The sequence below is a fragment of the Cylas formicarius genome, unplaced genomic scaffold, assembly GCF_029955315.1.
Source record: "Cylas formicarius isolate icCylForm1 unplaced genomic scaffold, icCylForm1.1 PGA_scaffold_1__22_contigs__length_36826433, whole genome shotgun sequence".
NCBI classification, from domain to species: domain Eukaryota; kingdom Metazoa; phylum Arthropoda; class Insecta; order Coleoptera; family Brentidae; genus Cylas; species Cylas formicarius.
Window position 1 is genome coordinate 5,028,621 of NW_026844264.1, and position 20,228 is coordinate 5,048,848.

Genomic DNA, 20,228 nt, shown 5'->3' on the forward strand with positions numbered 1-20,228 from the left:
TTTGCGCCGATTTACGGGCACAAATTCGGGAAAAAATAGTTAGTATCGTGTCTATTGGGCTTAAAGAACAAAAACGCCAAACTACTTACAGAATTATATTAAAGACGTCGATCCGTATGCTGCAATTCAGCATAATATAAACCATGCACTTGTCGCTAATTTTTTTAACAACGCTTTTCACACCTTAATTCCTTTTTTTCCTGAAAATTTAATATGATTTCGACATATTTTGAGAAAATACTGCCGCATAGAAACATTTACGATCTGCCAGCGTCCATGTTGGTTGTTGAAAGCCGCAAGGCCTTATGGGTCGAACGTTGGAATTTATAATTATTTTAACCAATGGCAGCTCGCCACTGGTTAAAAAAGAAATCTCGCTCATGCGCATATTGAACAGACCTTCTCAAAATTTTGTTACATATTTGCTGCACGAGTTCCTGTACTATTTACATAGGCAGGGCCTCCATATGTCTAGTAGCTATATGGCCGCAAATCATACATTGGTCGGACACGACGAACAATTTCAACCAGGCCAAAATAACATGAAAGAACCTTAAGACTATTACAAATAAACTCATGAGAAGTTGCCGAACGTAGTCACGAAAGCAGATATCAAATCTCATTCGACCAAACTAAACCAAGAAATCCATTGCAATCTAAAAACAATCACACAATCTTAACCGCGACTCAGGTCTTTACATTTCACCAACATGGGAATCAGTCGTCCCACATGTCATCATGTCTCTCTTTTCGCTCCGCCTCCCTCAAACACTATTTAAGCTGGTACAGAGTAGAATGCAGTGTCAGTTAACCTCTGGTGAAGCCCATAAGATGATGGTTGTCGAAATGTCAGGAAGTTCTATTCATCGACAGCGTAAAAGATTTTGCTAATAGGACAGTAATCCAGATTTGTTGAGGTTTTTTATTATTAGGAAATTAATGCCTTCATTCTGCTGTTAACTACAAAGAGCTACTATACTTCGAGTTCCAGGTATGTCTAAAAGTTAAAATCATAAGTTATTTCTATCATAGATAACTACCATTTCCATTATTTCAATATCAAATATTACTTTTTCGCCCCCTAACCAACCTGCCATGAGACACCCTGCCTCTTAGAAGTAATTCGTTTCTATTTAAGCACGTAACAAGAGTTTGAGCGAAAATTAAATAATAGCTCCAGCAATACGTTTGATCAAGTTCCTCATCAAATTAAATTTTAGCAACGACCTGAAATTAGCTTTAAAACTTGAAAAAACATGAATTTTTTGAGATCGTAATGTTTCTTTAAATAGCGTCCCACGCTTCTACCGCTCCACTGAGTGTTTTTAATTTGGGATCGAAAACAATTTAAAATCAAAGAGCATGAAACCACGATTATATCCAACATTTTCCTTTTTCAGGAGGATTCCGACTTAGTATTCGACATCTTGGAATCGAAAAATTACGAGAGCCTGCGCAGGATAGCCAGGGAATCAAGCGATTTAAGCAATTCTAGTCCGCCGGTGGAAGATCAACATTGGTTGTCGAGCACTGTAGATAGGTTAAAGCGAAGCATAGGCGGTTTATTTATCAACAGCGAAGGAAATGGCGAAAACGAACGGGTACAAAAATCGACCCATGACAAGAATCATTCTGCCAACCATCTCAAACGAAAATCGTCTGCTAAGAACCGACAAAAGTCCGACCATCTTAGAACGCATCGTCAAGCCTCGTATCAGGTTTGCGTTTTTCTTACTAATGAATTTTTATACTTGTTCTTGTTATTCTTTTTTCATTTCCATTTTTCTGGAACAAAACTACGTTTTTGTTTGTTTGTTCTGTAGAATGAAGTGTTTTTATTTTTGTAGGATCGGGATGAATACGAATACGTAAGTTCAAATGAGACGCATTTTTTCTCTTTGTTTTTTGTCTTTGCTTTTACTTTGTCTTTTCTTCTTCTAATCTCGATATTCCCTTTTTTTAACATCTAGGAGCAACAGCAGATTGAGGATGATTATGATATGGAAAACGTAAGTTTTTTTTTGACGATACGAAAAGGCCATTGTGAATTGACTTTCGGGCGGAATTAAACTTGTACAGGGTGAGTCAACGATAGTGTAAAATTCATTGTCTCATTGGTTTGAAAAGTTATTCTAAATACAAAAGTTGTAAAGATTTTTAGGATGCACAATTGGAAATTATTTTAAGTAAGCTTTTAGAATTATCTAGCTTTTTTCTTAAAAGTAATACCTAAACTTAATAGTTTATCCATTATTTTTATTTTTCTAAAAAAAATTCTAGTTTATACACTTTCAAAGAGATTATTTGAAAGATCACTCACATTTAAAACTAGCGTTATTCGAAGATGACGTAAAAGAGATATGCAACGGAATTTGAATTAGATGCTACAGGGTGTTTAATTGAAAAATATCTATTTCCTTAAATGGCAAACCATATTTATTATGTTTTTTTCTGACAGATCTTAGGAAACCTACAACTTTTATTAGGAACATCATATATCTATTTTAATACTTTTTTTTTATATTTACCCTCCTTTCTGTCTAAGAATATTGCTATAACGTTAGTTGGTCATTTCAAAATGATATTGTCGAAGTTTGACCTGACAACTGAGTTCAATTCATAAAATTTATTGTAGTGTCAGTAAATAAAAAAAAACACAAGCTGAATTAATTGTTACGATTTATATACTGGGTAAAGAGAAACAATACTCTGTTGACAGTAGGACTTACAAGGCCATAATGAACGTATACCAACCATTCAGTGTTTAATGGAACGGCTTGATGCTAGTGGTAGCATTGAATGATTGATGAGGGAAAAGAATGGATATGTACAAGTATGTTTTTATAACTTTCATCGTACTTCGAAATATTACCTTTTTGGTAATATACATTTTTGATTTGATTTGGACTTTTACAGTGATCATACATACATACATATCATTAAACACCATACATACCATTAAACAGCTTTGACCAATTGTGTCTTGATTGTTATACCGATTGTGCCAAATGCTACCATATGTATTATGCATAATTGTGCTTTTCAGGATTTGTTTTAATTACTTACCAAGGTCCCTGAGAATTGTACCGATTATGTGGCTTACCAGATTTGTGTTTTATATAAATTGCTTTAATTAGTTAATTAATTTAAGTTTAACCTTAGTTTTATGTGAAATGCCACAAACAAGTATTTTATTGATGCTTGGGTGGATTATAGCAAGCTTATTTTATTTAATGTCACTATTTTGTTATTGAGTTTTACTAAATAAACATTATTATTATGGTTTTGGATACGGAAAATGCGAAACCAAAACCATTGGTCCCTTAATGTGTGGTGTAGAATAAAACACATTCAAGTTACTTCACCATGTTTTTTTCGTCAACCACTTAAGGGGCCTAGATGTTTACATTGTTTGCATAATGATTTACCTCAACTTCTTCAAGAAGTTGATAATATTCAGATCCAACAAATGTGGTGTCTGCAAGATGGAGCTCCACATTACTATCGAGTATTTACAGAAATGGTGCGGTAGAGGTGGTTTCATTGGTTGGCACCCTCGATCATGTGACTTAACACCACTAGATTTCTTTTTGTGTGGGTATGTTATGTGAATCTCCTAAAACACCAGAAGATACGTAAAATAGGATTTGGAACTTGTGTATTAGAATAACACCGTTTATGCTAATGACCGTCCAAGAAAATACTCAAAAAAGACTAAACATGTGTAGAATGGCAACTTTTTCATCATTTATTTCGCCATAATAATAATTAAAAATCAGATATGTTAATTTGTATTAATAGGTATATAATATTATTTACTTTTTTTTATGGATTTAAAATTTGGGTGTTATTTTCACCAAAATTAATAATTACTCTGTCTTGCTTTACTTACGGCTCCAACTAAGTTATTTCTGCGGTTTATTTTTTAATCTTAGCAGAAGCCTCTTTAGTAATAGTTTTGTCATGTCCAACTAATATAGATAGAAGTAAAAATAAATCTCAAAATCGCTTAGTTTATTTTAATCATTCTGTAGCATCTGGTTCAAATTGTGTTGCATATATCTTTTCCGTATTTTTTAGGAAAACTATTAGGTTTAGGTATGTTTTATCAATAATGAAAAATTTGCAGAATTTCAAAACAAATTAAAAACAACATTTAAATATAGGGTCTTCGATTTAAAAAAAAACGTTTTATTCTTCGCGCTTTGTTGAGCCACTATACTTTAAAATAATTTTAAATCCTGCATCCTAACAATCTTGGAATTTACCATATTCTCATAATTTTTGAAACCAATGAGTCAATGAAGTATATATCGTTACCTCATCATGCAAAGCATAGGAAAACAATTCGACTGAAGGCCAATTTCCAAGAGCTATCGGCACCAGAAACGTAAAGGATAAACCAACGGACACTTTGTATAAACTATAAAATTGTGGACGGAGATCCGGTATCTACCAAAGGGCTGGAAATAAACCACGAAATATAAAATATTATTTTTTTGTTTAATAAGGCGTGTTGAAGCTCCATTAGATATCTCAGAAAGTTGCGATTGTGTCCACAATTTTGGTTTTTATCTGTTTCGAATGTCCCATTGGTTTAGCTATGAAACATTTTTTGAATTTTTGGAACGCTAAGCAGTCTTTTATCTCCGCAGGAAGTTAAAGACTTGCTTGATACTAACGATGACTACGGAGAAATAGAAGTAGTAAGTGAGAACGAAAAATTTTAAGTCATTGCTCGTTACGCATCGTTGCGTCATCCGCTTTGTCGTCATAAATATGTATGTATTCCATTTATTTTTGGAAATTACCGCGGTTCAGTTGCGACAAGGATAGTCCCGCGTTTTTGGACATCTTTTATATACCAAAATTTCACACGTATGAGTCGCCATCATCATCCCCATTGTGTTTTTGTTCTCGGGGTTGCACACCTCATCTGCATGACACCTGAAGGTTTTATTAATTTCTTCCTCAACTGAATTTACTTGACAAGTTATGTCATATTTTTATGAAACACCAAATCTTACCTTTTTTTATTTAATTCTTTTAATTCAAAACCGATGCTTCCTCAGCAAATCAGCAAAAAATATTTTTTCTTCCTCTTTAGATTCGTTACTCTGTACGGAAATATTTCTCATGAAAGTACTTTGAAAATGATGGTTTAAAATCAAATAATCCTTATACCCATATAACATACAGGGTGTTGGTTTACTAATTAGTTCATCTGGACCTCATGTTAAGTTCGATACAGCTCAATGTAAAATCATGAACTGGAAATTTTCGTAGCTAGTGTCATAAAAACAATTATGACTAATGGGTAAACTGGAGATGTTATTTGGTTCTACGACTGCGGAATGACTAAACAATGAATTTGTTACTCTTTGAAAAACGTGTGTAGAAGGTAATAATGACTTGTCGAATGAGTTAGTGATTTTATTAAATCTAGAATCTTCTGCGTTGGTGAAAGAAAAAGTGGTACTGGGAGTCGCTTTTTTTTAATAGTATGCAAAATGGCAACAAATAATAACGCCATTTTTAAACAGTGCCTACGAAGCTCTGGTCTTGAAATAAACATTATATATTATTAATTCTGTTAGATGTAAAAAAATAGATTATCTTGTCAGCAATAAGACGAGAGTTTGATTTTTGTTGACCATTTACATTTTTATAAGTTAATTTTACAATGCAATTTTACGTTGTTCTAATTTTAAAATATTAAATAACTTTACCAACTTCAATGCTTCAAATTACCATGTTCGTTATGTCAAAATCAAAGAATTAACATGGGGCAACTATTATTTTGAAATTGTTAGTAGATATTTCATATTTTGGTTAGTCGTTTTCTATTATTCTCAAAATGTGTTAAAAAAAAGTTAAAGTTTCATCTATGATAAGACCAAAATCGAATAAACAATAATTACTATTATTATATTAGCGCTGTGAAAGTAAGAATTAAGTCATGTTGAAGAAATTGTAATGCTAATTTTGATAACTGCATATGATTTTCTCTCACTTATCGGGGATGATTTGTACTTCAATGCCTACAATTTTGTGTACCGATACAGTCGTCGCAAAACCAATGGACCACAGCCCGAGAAATCTCAGAGATTATTACGCCGGCCGTGAAAGCCTACGCAATTATATCTCTGGGTTACATTTAGATGGACCATATGCATCATCCTTAGTTACAGAAATATAATTAACTGTTCGTTTCAACATTAAATTCGTTTTTTATTCTTTTTTTTATTCATTTTGCAAAAATGAACTTAGTGTCCACACTCCTCATCATTAGAATGGACATGCGGTAGCATTTTTCCTGAAATTTGTTTCTTGTTTTGGTTCGGTCACTCCACTTTGTTTTGCTTGTGTGATACTTTAATTTCTTGTTACCAGACTCCTTAATATGCTTTCATTTTTGTCTCTCTAAACTAATGCTGTCATTAGCGAGTTTGTTCGAAAGAACATCCATACTAATGACATCAAATTTTTCTGTTAATCTTCAAAGAGAATTAAGTCTCTTTTTGTTAAATCAAAAGTAACGCTTTTGTTTGTAAAACAGTCCTGAAATTCATCAACAGCCTTATTTATTATTACTTTCTTTTATAAGTCGGATTGATTCAACTATTGAACAGATGGCGTTCATTTATAAAATTGTCAATGTTCATAACAAAAAATAATCAGGAGCCTTTTGTCTTGTTACCAGAAAAGGTAATAGAACCGTTGAATCGGTTGTTTCATAGTTGGGAGGCGAAATAAATGATTTAATAATTTAAGATATTACTTTTTAAGGTTTGATTTTATGTAACTAGCAATGTTCTTGCTAAAAACTATTTATGCATCCTTTGAGCTTTGATAGATAAAAAGTATGTTTTTGCTAAAGAGTAATTAGGAATCTTTTGTATTGTTAGTGGGCAAAATTAGTTTTTTTTTCATATTTGAATATAGAAAGTAAACCAATAAACCACAAATTGCTATTGGCGTTTGAATTTGAAATTCGCGTGGTTAGTGCAAAAAAAATAATCCCGAATTCATTGTAGTGTTTGTAAACGAAATAGCAAGTCCGTTGAAACGGTTCATTTTTCACATCATCTTATACCAAACCTTTGGAGATTTTTTTCTGGGATACCATTGCAACAATGCGACCATTATAAAGAACATTTTTGCCATTTGCCTAGATCTTGAGGTTCATTCAATAAATTGTAAGATGTCAATTCAACAACACCCTGTATATGTTACATGCGTGTCCTTCGTAGCATGTTAACAAAGAATCGTTCGTGTGTTTGTGTGTTCTAATAAATAACCATCTAATCATACTACTGTTGAACTCGTTGATAATCATCTTTGGGATTAAAAATACGTTAAAAGTCCTCATAGACTGAGCTTGGTTTTTCTTACAGGACGGTGAAGCGGAGGGTGAAGAGAGCTTTCCCCCCATCGCGTAAGTTATTTCTTCAAGCTCATATTTTGTTATGCGTATTTGTCTATAAAATTTCAGATCCGACGATGAAGATATAGCCGCTGGTTTTGCATCCGGAGATCTGGGTTCCGGCGAAGTAGAAACGGCGGAACCGCCCACAACAACTACCACTAGAGCGTCTCCTAGTCATCCCAGTAAGTAAATACAAAATTTAAAAAATGTCGATTTTGCAAAATTGCAATGAGGTGCAAAATTAAGTTTTTTATGCCGGGTTCTTTCTCACATAAAATCTAATACTTCCGCGACTGTTCAAATCAAAATTTTAAGTGCTATCCCACACACAGATAGGGAATTCAAGTCTTGACGTAAACATATTTTCTTCTACTTCAAGTGCCTATTCGTTCCGAATATTGGTGATCATCATCTTACCTTGTTTACGGGTACTCTAAATTATTCAAAGGTTGTTTTGGTAAATCATGTACAGAAAAATCCCGACCATCATCATTTCGCATGTCCCCCCCTACGGGAGGCTTCCAAGTTGGTCTAAGTTGTATCTGAAACATCCCCGACAGTTGTATAAAACATCCTTGGGATGTTTGTATTAAATCATTTTAGACTTGTTCATTAGGTTTATTAGAAAGGGATGACTTCATATTTAGAAAACAAATAAATTCTATCAAGGTAAAAAACAAATACTTACCATTTGAATTTCAGCCCTGTGGCACCTCTCTTTCGCTCTTTGCAGCCCTTTGCTCAGCCTCTGTATGATTGCACGAATGCTCCAACCTTTGCGCAGACTCTGAGATTTATAGATAGATATGTAAAAGTTATCTATAGTAATATATAAAAAAAAAACATATTCCAATAACTAGTAAAAGCATCAGTATTATAGTTTTAGTTTGTATATATAAACCGTACATTGATATATCTTATTTTAAATTGAAAAATTCTTTTGATTACTAGAATTATTTACAAAATTAGATATCAGTCGATTAATTCTCAAACCTAAACACAGATATTAAGCACTTACTTAATACTTTTCTGAATATATTTGCCTTTCTTTCCAAGAAATGAGAACTGTTCGGGTGAAACATCACTAACTAATAACTAATCGGATAAATGCATAGGAATTTGGTCCCTCTATATTTGTAAAGAATTCAACTTACACATCAGAAAATTAAGTATTAAGTGTTAAGTTTTTGTCCCTATATGTTACTCTTCTGCAAAAACTGCACATAACAAATAATGTCTGTATGTGGAAGAAGTTCCTACTCGTCCATCATGGTGGCACTGTGTTCATAGATAGCGTAAAAGATGTAAATGCTGAATCCCTTTCAGTTAGAGACAAGAAGTCTTTAAATTGTTTCTGAAAAAATCCATCTCGGATTTTTCTAAAATGTTAGAATTTTATTTGTTGTTGTTTCCGACTTCTTGTTTAATTTGGTTTTAATTTGTATTTTCACTAAAAGTGCTTGGATATTGTACAGGACTTGTGAGTAACAACGTAACTAAAATCTGTTAGTTAAGATCGCACCACACATGCCAAGTTTGCCAGGGGGTCAAGTAATAGCAAATGTCTCAAATATGATGATATCTGTGAAATATTTAGTGCTTGGCGCTCTATAGACACATCTACTTGCGAAACCTATTTATAAACATATAAAACTCACTGTTATTAGTTAAATTTTCCTTAATTTGGTTCAGTGAAGCCTCTCATTGTCCGAGGAGAAGTAAGGTTCAGATTGTTGTAACTTGCTCCTATAACAAAAATAAAATCATTTCTATTTGAGATTTCAGTTACCGACTTCCCTAAAATGGTACTTCCGAAGATTGATAAAGCACTCATTTAAGGTCTCATGAGAATAACTTTGTTGAAAAGCTAAAGCCGGCGAGGTAGCTGGTTCAGTTGTCTTGTCTAATTGTGTTTAAGGCGTTTAATTTAATTTGTTAAAAAGCTTTCGTTTATTTACTAGACTTTTGACAAAAATTTTTGCATCTGAAGTAAAACAAATTTGTTAAATTATTAAATGTACACGCCAATGAAATATATTAACTATATTAATTATTTTGACGGTTGCATATTCTTGATACCGAAAAGACTGCCTTAGAATAGTTTATTTTTGTAAATGTTTGTTTATAAAACATCTTGGGGAAAACTCTGTTTCTATTGGATATACTGCTTATGCGTGAAACATAAGGACCTAGATTGGACCTAAATAAGATGTTTCTGGCAGATCGGTGTTATTAGGCATCCTATGCATCCCAGGTCCTCTCTTGCCGTAGACCCTCCTCTGGAAAATATCTTTAATTGTATGGTATTTGTTTTCGTTTCGCATTCGCTCAGATATTCAAGTATTCTTCTTTTTATAATGTTTATCAATTTCCTTTCTTTGCTCATTCCTTCAAGTACTGATTCTCCTCTATAGCCATATTTCAAATGCTTCGTGTTTTTTTTTGGGTTGCTTCTGTTAATATAAATGACTCTATTCTGTGAGGTCCAAATTGTGGCTTGAAAACAATTTTGACATTTTGATAAAAATTTGTTTTCCTTTTTCTGTTACGCAGTCTCTTTTCGAGTCATCCTCATTAATTATTTTTCCCAAATAAGTGAATTTAGTGAATTTGGACACTCTTTCTACTAGACTCTCTCTGATAAACAGCTGACAGTTTCGGATGTCCTGTTTACTCATATCGTAAACTTACAAAAGGTTAGCTACTTACCCGAAACTTTTATCCTTCTTCATCCAAGCTTCCCAATTTTGTTTTTCCATCAACTCATCACTGTTCCACCAGCACTTTTCATTGCTCGCTCTACATTTGTATTCGTCCACCCTAATCTATGCAGCCCATCGGTGGGCAAATTCCTCAAATGTTCCGTAATTTGTAAGTTTGCAAGGGTACTGAGCCGAGAAAAAGTTGAATAAATGTGTGGGTAATTTGATGATTGTGTTGATACAATGGTGGATGCTCTGGACTGCTCATTTTTATTCCTTCGTTTTATTTTGTTTTGGTTCATACGTTGTTTTAAAAGCTGTTTTTTTTAATTCAATTTTTAGATATTCTTTAGCTCAAAATCTCGGCCATTGGGATTATGAAAATGAAAATTTCTATTCTAAAATATTTAAACAATAAAAATTAATATTTCATGAGTAATTTAATAAGTAGTCAGTAAGTTCATAAACTGAATTGTATTTTCCACTAAAGTTAGGAAATATTCCAATGGAATTAAATTTGTAATCTTGTCGACACTCAGACTTTATGTGAATTTTGCGTTTTCTTGTCGCCGTTGTTTTTTTAGTAACATGTTTTTTTAGGGTACTACCGATCGACATTCACGGCATTGGAGCCCTATGTCGCTGGCTTCAACGACAGAAACTCGTACGAGTTCGTAGACTTGGCGACCAACGTCGAAGACGCCTTAAAGGGGCTATTCGCTGACCAAGTCGGTATCTATTCGTTCACCGTCATCAGCATCGAGTAAGTATCGAGCTAATCTACTAACAATTTTACACCCGCAAGTCGAAAACGGCGAATTATTTGGTGGAGACATCGACGTACGATCAGGCGGGAAACCCCGTGGGAAACGGTAGATCAATTTTATTTTTCAAAATTAAAAGTGGAGTCATGAACCACTAGGTGAATTTACATCTTTGACTGTCTATTACATGCGGGTTATATTGTAATTACATATTAGACGAGACATATTTCATATAAATTTCTTTTTGGCTGAAATTCCACATTTTTCTAGTAATTTTTCCATTTTTACAAAATTTTTCGGCATTGAAAATCTAGACCACAAAATGCATAAATGTATAAAGTATACTAAAAATACAACTTCCTAAAAACTTTTGACATCTGTCTTGTAACTTTACAAATAGAAATGCTATTTGTGTTATCTGGAGCTGTTGGAAACTATCAACCAGTTTTTCTAAATTCTTTCATAATATAGTGTGTCTCATTTTAGATACTTTTGGTCGTTTACAGCTAAATTAAAAATATTCTATTTTAAGGTACCCCTCGTATCTCAACTATCAGATAACTTATCGAAAATGTGAAAACTGTTATATAACTTTTACCGTAGAACTAAATTCCGCCTTGGGAATTAGTATACAGGGCCAGGTCAAAAGTAATCTGACCCTACTATGTTTTTTTAAATAGAACACCGTGTATATTTATGGACTATAAAACTTGCCTTTTTTCTCAACTTTTCGAGAAAATATAACAGCATGCACTTTTCTCAGACATAAGAAAATAAAATAACAATGACAAAAAATGTTCATTATTTTATGTAGTAGCATTTATGCTTCTTTTAGTAAAATGGAAATTTCAAAAACTGAGAGTTTATAATAATAGTAGTAACTGTTCATTACTTTATGTGACTAAAGTTGTCAACGTATATGATATTAACATTAAATGTTAAATGCTAACATACAGATTCTATTCAATTTTCACTATTTTTCATTACGATTTCTCTGCTAGTGAATGTATTGGGGCATTTTCAGGATTTTTCGCTTCCACGAATATCAATGATTTATTTGTGTCGGACATAGAAATTTTATTAGTAAGACTATCCCTCTCCTCCTTTATCCTCTTCCAACCTCCATATTTTTTAATGGAGTGTTATCGCCTATCCCAAGATTGGCAGAAGTTCTCCTAAACCCTTTTCTCATTGCATGGCTCTAAAAGTCCAAGATACTGCTCTACTTGATTATGGCATTTACGATTTGAAAATTTTTGAAAATTGCGTGCGGTAAAATCCCGGAAATGTCCGAGTCGCTCGGATTCATAGGAAACGAAACTGACGTGGTAAAGTGACCCTTCCCGCACATTAGATCGGTGGGTAATTGTGTATTTTACAGACGGGAGTAGAATCAAATTATTTATGTAAATTAATTAATTTTTTCATTATGGTTTTGGCCATTGTGTTAATTCATTTGTTTATTTTGACCGCAGGAAAGATGAAGAGGATGTACTTAAAATAAGAATAACCGTCGACATCGAATCTCAGGGACCCGACAGTAGTCTCTTGATAGAAAACTTACTGTTGCAACATATCTCTAGTCAGCACAGAATAGGATCATTGACTGTATCCCCGGAGGACTTCAGATTTAGAGCTTTCGAAGGTACAACTCCTTCAATTTACTTACTTAAGATAAAAAAAACACAATATATTTGGAATTTTACTTTGTTTTGCGCCGCCGTTTATGTTTATCTTCATTTGTTTATTTTCTTTTGATTTGTTGGTATTATGGTTTATTAGATAACCGTCCCACTTGCCAAAGCGATGAGTTGCAATGTAGAAATTTACAATGCGTACCTCATAGTAGCAGGTGTGACGGTAAGAGAGATTGCAGCGACAATTCCGACGAAGACGGTTGCCCCACCTCTCCTATTATCGGTATGTTTCTTTTTAATTTATTTTCTATATGTTCGTTTTTTTTTAATTTTGATTAAATTGCGGATTTTTGTATTTTAAATACGTTTAATTTTATTTATTGTCCGTGTTATTCTAATTTTTTCTTCTGCATTGAAAAGCGATAATTTGTAATTAACATTATCACCTATTGATTTAAAAAATAAATAATTTAGTATTAAACTAGGGGGCGATTGTTTCAAGAGTCCCGTTCAGAAAATCAGAAAAAAAAATACGGGAAAATACTTACTATAAGCCAAGTCACACTGAGTCTTATGGAGCGCACTGTTGCCAGCGGTAGCATGGATGTGTCGAGCAAAAATCAGGTTTGGTCTTAAACAATTTTACATTTTTACTTTACCTAATTTTTATGTAAATGATTGAAATTTATGATGTCAATGTCGTTTTCATAACTATCCCCAGAATTTACGCTAATAGTAGTACATCCGCGTTCTAGGAGATTATCAGCGGACCGTATTTCCTTTTCATTTTTTTTTACATGTTAAACGTAATTACTCAAATTTTGTTCAGCAATATGTTGAAAGGCTTCATCGGGTAACCACCAAACATATTTCTGTTTGCGTTGGCAACTTTCAGATGCTCTGGTATCAAGTAGGAGTCGTCAAGGAAAGAGAGAAATTGTGTTTTTGAGCCACCAGTCTTGAATTTTTTCCATGAGGTCAATGGATACCTAAATTTACAAGAATCATAAAAAGGGTTATTCATAACAAAAAATTTTTCTAAATTGTTACATAAATTTTCGAATTAGCGATTCGTCAGACCATTGCTCGATAGAAGAAAACTGCGTGAAGCAGAGCGAAAAGTGGAGTTATTTCTGTAGGTACTTTAAGACATGTTGTTAGTTTTCTCTCTCTCTCTTTCCAGTCGTTGCTCAATTCCGATTATTCATGGTGCAAACCTTCTTCTTCTTCTCATAACTTCCGCTACTGACATGTTTGTAAGGTCCTTGATCTGGTCTATAAATCTAACTGGTGATTTGCCGTTCACTTTCGCTTGGATCACAATCTTCTCCATACCATCCTTCCGTATCACGTGACCAAAGTATTCTAGTATACGCTTTTGGATTGTTGGAAGCAGCCGACCCATAAGTTGGTCATTTTTTGAATGTTGTGGTCTTTCCAGATTTTAGCTATTCTACGCAAAGCTTCTTATGCTATTCCAATCCTTCTCTTGATTTCTGGCTCAGAGCCTCTTTTGCTAGTTAGTTTTGCCCCAAGATAGATGACAGTGGTTTCTATATCATGAATATGTAGAATTGGTATTGGGATTGTCTGAGGTCTGGGCCTGATTCCAAACTACCAGCTTTCACACTTTGAAGGAATTCAAGCATTTCTTATTAGTAGTCGTTTGGTACATTGTAGTTTTACATTTTTTCTATAATTTGCCGTACGTTCATAAGTTCGTCTCGCGTTCCACTACCCGTCACAAACCCTGCCTGTTCTGGGGGGATCTGCGGTAGAAGGTAATTCTTCGATCGTTCCTGTATGATTTGCAAGAGGACTCACATGATTTATCAGAGCGATGGTTCTATAATTGCCGTATTCTTTTTAGCTCCTTTTTTATGCCGAGGGATATACATTGATCCGGTATAGATGTTGTTAATTTAACCTTAAAAAAGCGTCTCTGCACTCTGCTATGGTATTGTCAGCCAAGCATAATCGTATGACCCACGTTGATCCAGCTCTCGTCTAAATGACATTAGAGTTTTGTTGGGGATATTTTTTGATCCGCCTTATAAACCCGTGTCTCCAATTAATATTATTAATTATTAGCATTATTCTTTTGCGATATGGCTTCGCAGGTATTTAAAGAAAAGCTTGACATATGCTTATCCCCTCGAACAATTTTATAAATTGCAATTAAAGAGGGCGAAATGTTTTGAAAAAAAAAACTCGTTATATACAATTTGCCTTAGTAAACTCTTAAACCCTTATCGCGAGAATTTGACTGATTTTCACGCTTTTTTCTTGGAATATATTTTCTAAATTCGCCATTGTTCTGTTCCCCTTCGTTCTTGATGTTAATTTTTTTTTGTTACTAACACCACTCATTTTTGAAGAGCCACTAACACTCACTTAAACTCAATTTTTAATCATTCAATGGCAAATGATTCTTGCACTCGCATGGAGAACTTGCCCTTATTTGAATTTCATGAATTCCAAGTTAATGGTAAGAAATCGAACATGAAATAAGAGAAATATTTCATATTTGGTTGTATTATAAATCATTTTTAGATTTGCTCATTTCAGTCATTACTTCCTCATTAAACTGATCCAGTATACCTGTTCTTAACATATCCTATTCCCTGCTCACCTATTACCTCTTACCTATTTTGCAAACAAATTCAAAACATGTTATTCTAATCTTTGTTTGAGGAATCCATTTAATATATTTATTTGTGTTATTTAAAATTATATTATCTATCTGCATGACACACAAGTGTGATCTTTTGAACCGACTCTCAGACTGCTATATGATTCTTAGCAACGCATAGTGTATTGTCAAGGTGACTTGGCCTATAGACCGGATATATGTAATTTTCTTGTATGTAATTGCTTCAATTATTTTTGCATTAACAGATTTACGTCCAATGCGTTACGTCAATGTATTGTACATCGTTTTCTACCATATTTTGAATTATTGTAAGAATTGGTATGGATGTCTGTTGACCTGTACGTGGTGTATTAAAATTGAGAACGAAGTTTTAAGTGAATGTTTATCAGCCAGGAATAAGTGTTTTTCTTTCTATGAAGCACGTGAATTTTCTTCGTTTTATTCGGTTAATATGGAAAAAATCTTTTTTTTTGTTCATTACTCAAAAAAAAAATCAGAATCATCTTATATCAAGCAATCAAAAATGAAGAATGTCTTCAATTGCCTTGTCTAACCAATTAATTAAACAATTAAATTAAATTTGCACCAGTTAGTCTCCTTTACACGGAGCTACTTTCAAAACTATGCTCCAGCTTAAAATACAAAAAATTAAAACGAAAGAATTTAAATCAAAAATAAAAATATCGATTTTGCAGATGGACATCTTATATATAACCTATTTTAAACTATTTTTTCAACTGCCTTGTCTAAAATACCTAATTATACAAAGAAATTAATTTAATTAATTAACATTTTACCGCGTCAGTTTTGTTTCCCATGGATCCGGGCCACTACGGACATTTCTGGGGTATTACCGCACGAGTTTGGGAGCAATCGGGTGTTTTCAGAGATATTACCGCGCGGCTTGAATTTTGACGTTTGACAATTCTGATGGTCATGGGTCGTGGAAAATTATAGTAGGCAATACTTTTAGTAAACTTTTTAAATCACTCGTTTATTAAACACTCGATCCGCCAAGTAAGCTCAGGACTCAAATGCTGTTTACCACATTTGTTGCAAAATATACTATAAACATGCACTTATTTTTCTGTTGACATCTAACTTTCAAAAAATATCTTAGGTATAAAAAAATTATACCGATTATGACAAAACATACTAACTGTAGATGAAACCCCAAAATTGCTAGTGACCATAACATTAACGGATAGGACATTAATCACGTACAAGCACAATATCATTTGCTTCTGCGTTTACTTTTTGTTTATTTACAATAATTTTAAAATGATTTTCGTAAACTTTTAAACCTATTTACTATTTTATTTGCAGAAAATTTAATTTCTTGTTCGCCGCGCAAATAACGACAGTCGGCAAAGACTACTAAAATGAAGTAGTATTCTGTGCTCTCCTTGTCAAATGCTTCTTCTTTTAATAGTCTGTCGCTTCTGTGATGATTCGTTGCGTTATGCTACCTATTTTTGGCTGATAAACATGCTCTCACAACCTTAGTATTGAATAAAATTAAAAATGAAGCATTCTGTACTTGTTTGACTTTTTTTGCTGCAATAAACCGATACCGTGGACTGCGTCAATTAAAAAATGTCGGACCGTTGTGGTATGTGCGACGCAAGATCCGCGCATTCGCTAAAACGCCGTATTGTAGAAGAGGAGACTACAACTTCAACGACCACCACCACCACAGCCGCCTACGATCCATCAATCACCGCCATCCCTACAAATTGGCCTACTAGCGACGCGGATACCACAACTAGTACCACTACCACTACAACCGAATTTCCCGATTTCGGTAGCGGCGACGGAGACGGTCGCGCAGACGACATCTTGCAATGTGCAGACGGTTCGAAATTTTATTACGGGGACCAGAAGTGCGACGGTATTCAGGACTGCGAGGACGGTAGCGACGAGATCGACTGTTTGGGAGCCCAAGATGGTACACAATCATGTGGTCTTGCCGTATTTCCTACTAATCTTGGTGGTGGCTGGGTCGTTAACACTTTTTTTAATTTACATCTCCATTTTTACTAATGTTCGGCTTAATTAGTGGTGACGGAGCGCCGTGTGAGTTTTTGCTGCTGCCATATGCTAGTAAAACTATTAACCTGGCAAATGACAGCGTTTTTGGGATTTGAAACAAGGACAAAGTCCCATAGATGACACAGTTTAATTATGCTGCGAGTATGAAAATATTCACGCACATTATCAGAAATGTTTTAGTCAGAGAGCTTAAATCTAACGAGATGCGACAGTGGCAAACTTAGTTTTCCATGCGCATGGTCGGAGGTTCCTCGTATAAACGTCATAAATCCAGGATCAGCTCATTTGTTCATAAATCATCCTTGTTTTTTTTATTGTGACCTTTTTAATTTTAGCGCATTTAATAAGTTTGCAGGTTAAGATGTGTGAGTCATTGAAATGCTAATAACACAGTTTAACTCTAGTCAATTAGATTTTGTTTATTTTTAACAATACAAATATTTCTAATTTTTCCATTTTTTTGACGTGAAATAACAAATTACACTAAGTTATGACAAATAACTATTAAACAGTTTAAATAACCTAATTTGCTGAAATGTGTTGAGCTAAACTGGTTAATCAGTCAAACATCTCTCCCTTCCCTTGTATCTTTATTTGATGCCCCTCAATTAAGAGCCATGAACAAAAAATATTTAAAATTTATCAAGTGCTCGCATTCAGTTATCAACGTATAATAAAACATTATTTAGTAAAATGCATTTCTCTACCCGAGCATACAACGGCGCCACCTAGCGACATGGATATGAATTTGAAAATTCTTTACAGTATTTCCTTTTAGTTACTATAAACATATTTTTATTACCGTAAACCTCCACAATTCGTGGTTTTGGAGATACTTTCGCTTACTTCGATTATTGTACGTGTACATATTTTGAAGTGTATCGTTGATTTAAAAGATCTAAATATCCTGATGAAAACCGATGATTACTCATTTAATTCAGTATTTTAAAAAAATGCAATACAAGCGCACAGAAAAACCAAACTAACGCCGAATTAACAAATAGCAAAATGTTAAACTTAAAAACTTAACATATTGATAACTTTGAAAAAAAAAATTTAACAAAAAAAAGTACTTATGCGGGTACTTTTTTAATTTAATATTTTTTAGTGCAGTTTTGAAGAATGTTGAAGATGTTGAAGCAATAAAATGATTGATTAATCTACTGGGAATTTACTGCGCAATCAATGAAGTTAAAAAAATATATAAAGTTGAATTAATTTACTTGGAATTTACTGCAGGATTAATCATATTAAAAAATATTTGAACCATTGTTTCATATTTAAATTTCTGAAAGAATTCTACAAATAACGATTTTGCCCTTGTCCTGCGAAAGGAAACTTATAAAAAAGAGCGACCGACTTCGTTGTTCCGATTTCTGGCGGTAGATGGGGCAAGTTCTTCGATCGATACGCCAACTGATCCTTTTTATAATGCTCAACAATAGGCCTTGGAAGGGCAGCTGTCTAGAAGGTCTTGATACTGTTGGGCCTTAGAAATCATTAGTGTTTTAGTGTTAGTGTTTTATGTTCATCAAAATGTCATCAACGATACGTTATATCAGGAGTGATGGGTTTTTCATTTTCCCGACGCATGCACCATTTATTAGAACAATAAATCATTGTATCGTTCTTTGTAAAATATGTTTCCATTGCTTGCTAAAATATACATAGTTTGTCATTTAATGCTAATTTGTATAATGTTTTGTAAACACGTACTGTAAATTTGTAAATCGTTTTGTAATGTTCTCGCCGATTGGGCAAAGGGTGTTTTGGAACGAGATGAAATGAATTTAGGTGTTTCTTCACAAGAGTATTGTTTCTAAATGTCCAGTTCCAGTAGTTCGATATTCTAAAAATAGATGTCACAACCTTTCGGCACTTGCGTAATTTTTTTCATTAATACAGTCGCTGAGGATAATACTAATATTACATTGACAATTTCTTCATCAATTAATTGATGAAGTTGGTTCACTAACATTTTTTTTAGGTGTGTGATGCATCACTTTCATATCAAATACTCTGCTAATTTTCGTCAAATTTTTGAGTCAATTCAGTAATGCCAACTGTTGAAACAAATCAGAAAACTAGGTTATGTTGTTACTTTAAATTTCAATTGCCCTTTGTATTTTAAGCGCCTTTTACCGTAATCAGATGATGAAGACCAAATCTTATAGATTTTTTAATGATTTCAGTTTTGTAGTGAAATACAAAGTAAAATTATGTATTTTTTTAAATGGAATACGCTGAAACATTGATTAAGCTTTGTTAAAATGTATAATTATCTAATTATACATTTTCAAAAAACCTGTGGTTATTTTCTGTCCTAATTTTATTCACAGGCAAGATATGTTTTTCATTTTTTATTACAAAAAATGCAAATGAAATATAAAAATGTGAAAACTGCTAAAAACGGATTTTTTCCAGCTGCCACTGAATGAATCACAATGTGTGTTATATAAATATTATATTGAGGTTATTGTACACTTTTTAAATATAAGAATATTTTGAAAAATATGTATACGCGTTTACACTTGCTTATTTGCTCTCCGAAAATTAACAATATATTTCCAAAAAAATGTTTGGGATCTTTCATAATTTTTGTATTCTGTAATTCGCAATAATAATTCAAATTGAATCAATTTATACATTGTTAAAAGGCGTATAAATGGGGTAATCAAATTAGCAAAAAATATATAGGGTGTTCTATTAACAAAAACATAACTGTAGCACTTATCTTAAACATTATGTCTTATCAATAAGATTCCGTTTTCATCAGATCATTATTATATAGCTCGTTTAAAATACAAAGGGTAATTGAAATGTCCAAAGTTTCTGCTTCACCCTGTGTCTCACCAACAAAGGCAGCTAGCATTATTTTGATTACCGCATCTTCGTGTACAGTATTGCGAAAACCGCATCGTTCTATCTCTTATTGATTGATTGATGATACACTGATAGTCTCATTGATTAATAAATACCTTCTATATTACG

General features: G+C 33.3%; 1 protein-coding gene across 8 annotated transcripts in view; it reads left to right on the forward strand.

Moving 5' to 3' along the window:
• The window catches only part of LOC132696963 (basement membrane-specific heparan sulfate proteoglycan core protein), a 571,468-nt gene that overhangs the window by 248,950 nt on the left and 302,290 nt on the right, over positions 1-20,228 (forward strand). For 5 of the 8 annotated variants that reach the window (XM_060662152.1, XM_060662157.1, XM_060662158.1 and 2 more), the window contains exons 2-11: positions 1,401-1,718; positions 1,848-1,868; positions 1,971-2,009; positions 4,656-4,706; positions 7,398-7,438; positions 7,496-7,611; positions 10,732-10,894; positions 12,371-12,540; positions 12,678-12,815; positions 16,846-17,133. In XM_060662152.1, coding sequence (XP_060518135.1) covers positions 1,401-1,718; positions 1,848-1,868; positions 1,971-2,009; positions 4,656-4,706; positions 7,398-7,438; positions 7,496-7,611; positions 10,732-10,894; positions 12,371-12,540; positions 12,678-12,815; positions 16,846-17,133 — 1,345 coding nt within the window. The remainder of the gene's footprint in view (positions 1-1,400; positions 1,719-1,847; positions 1,869-1,970; positions 2,010-4,655; positions 4,707-7,397; positions 7,439-7,495; positions 7,612-10,731; positions 10,895-12,370; positions 12,541-12,677; positions 12,816-16,845; positions 17,134-20,228) is intronic. The other 3 variants (XM_060662154.1, XM_060662155.1, XM_060662156.1) reach the window with 3 other exon arrangements.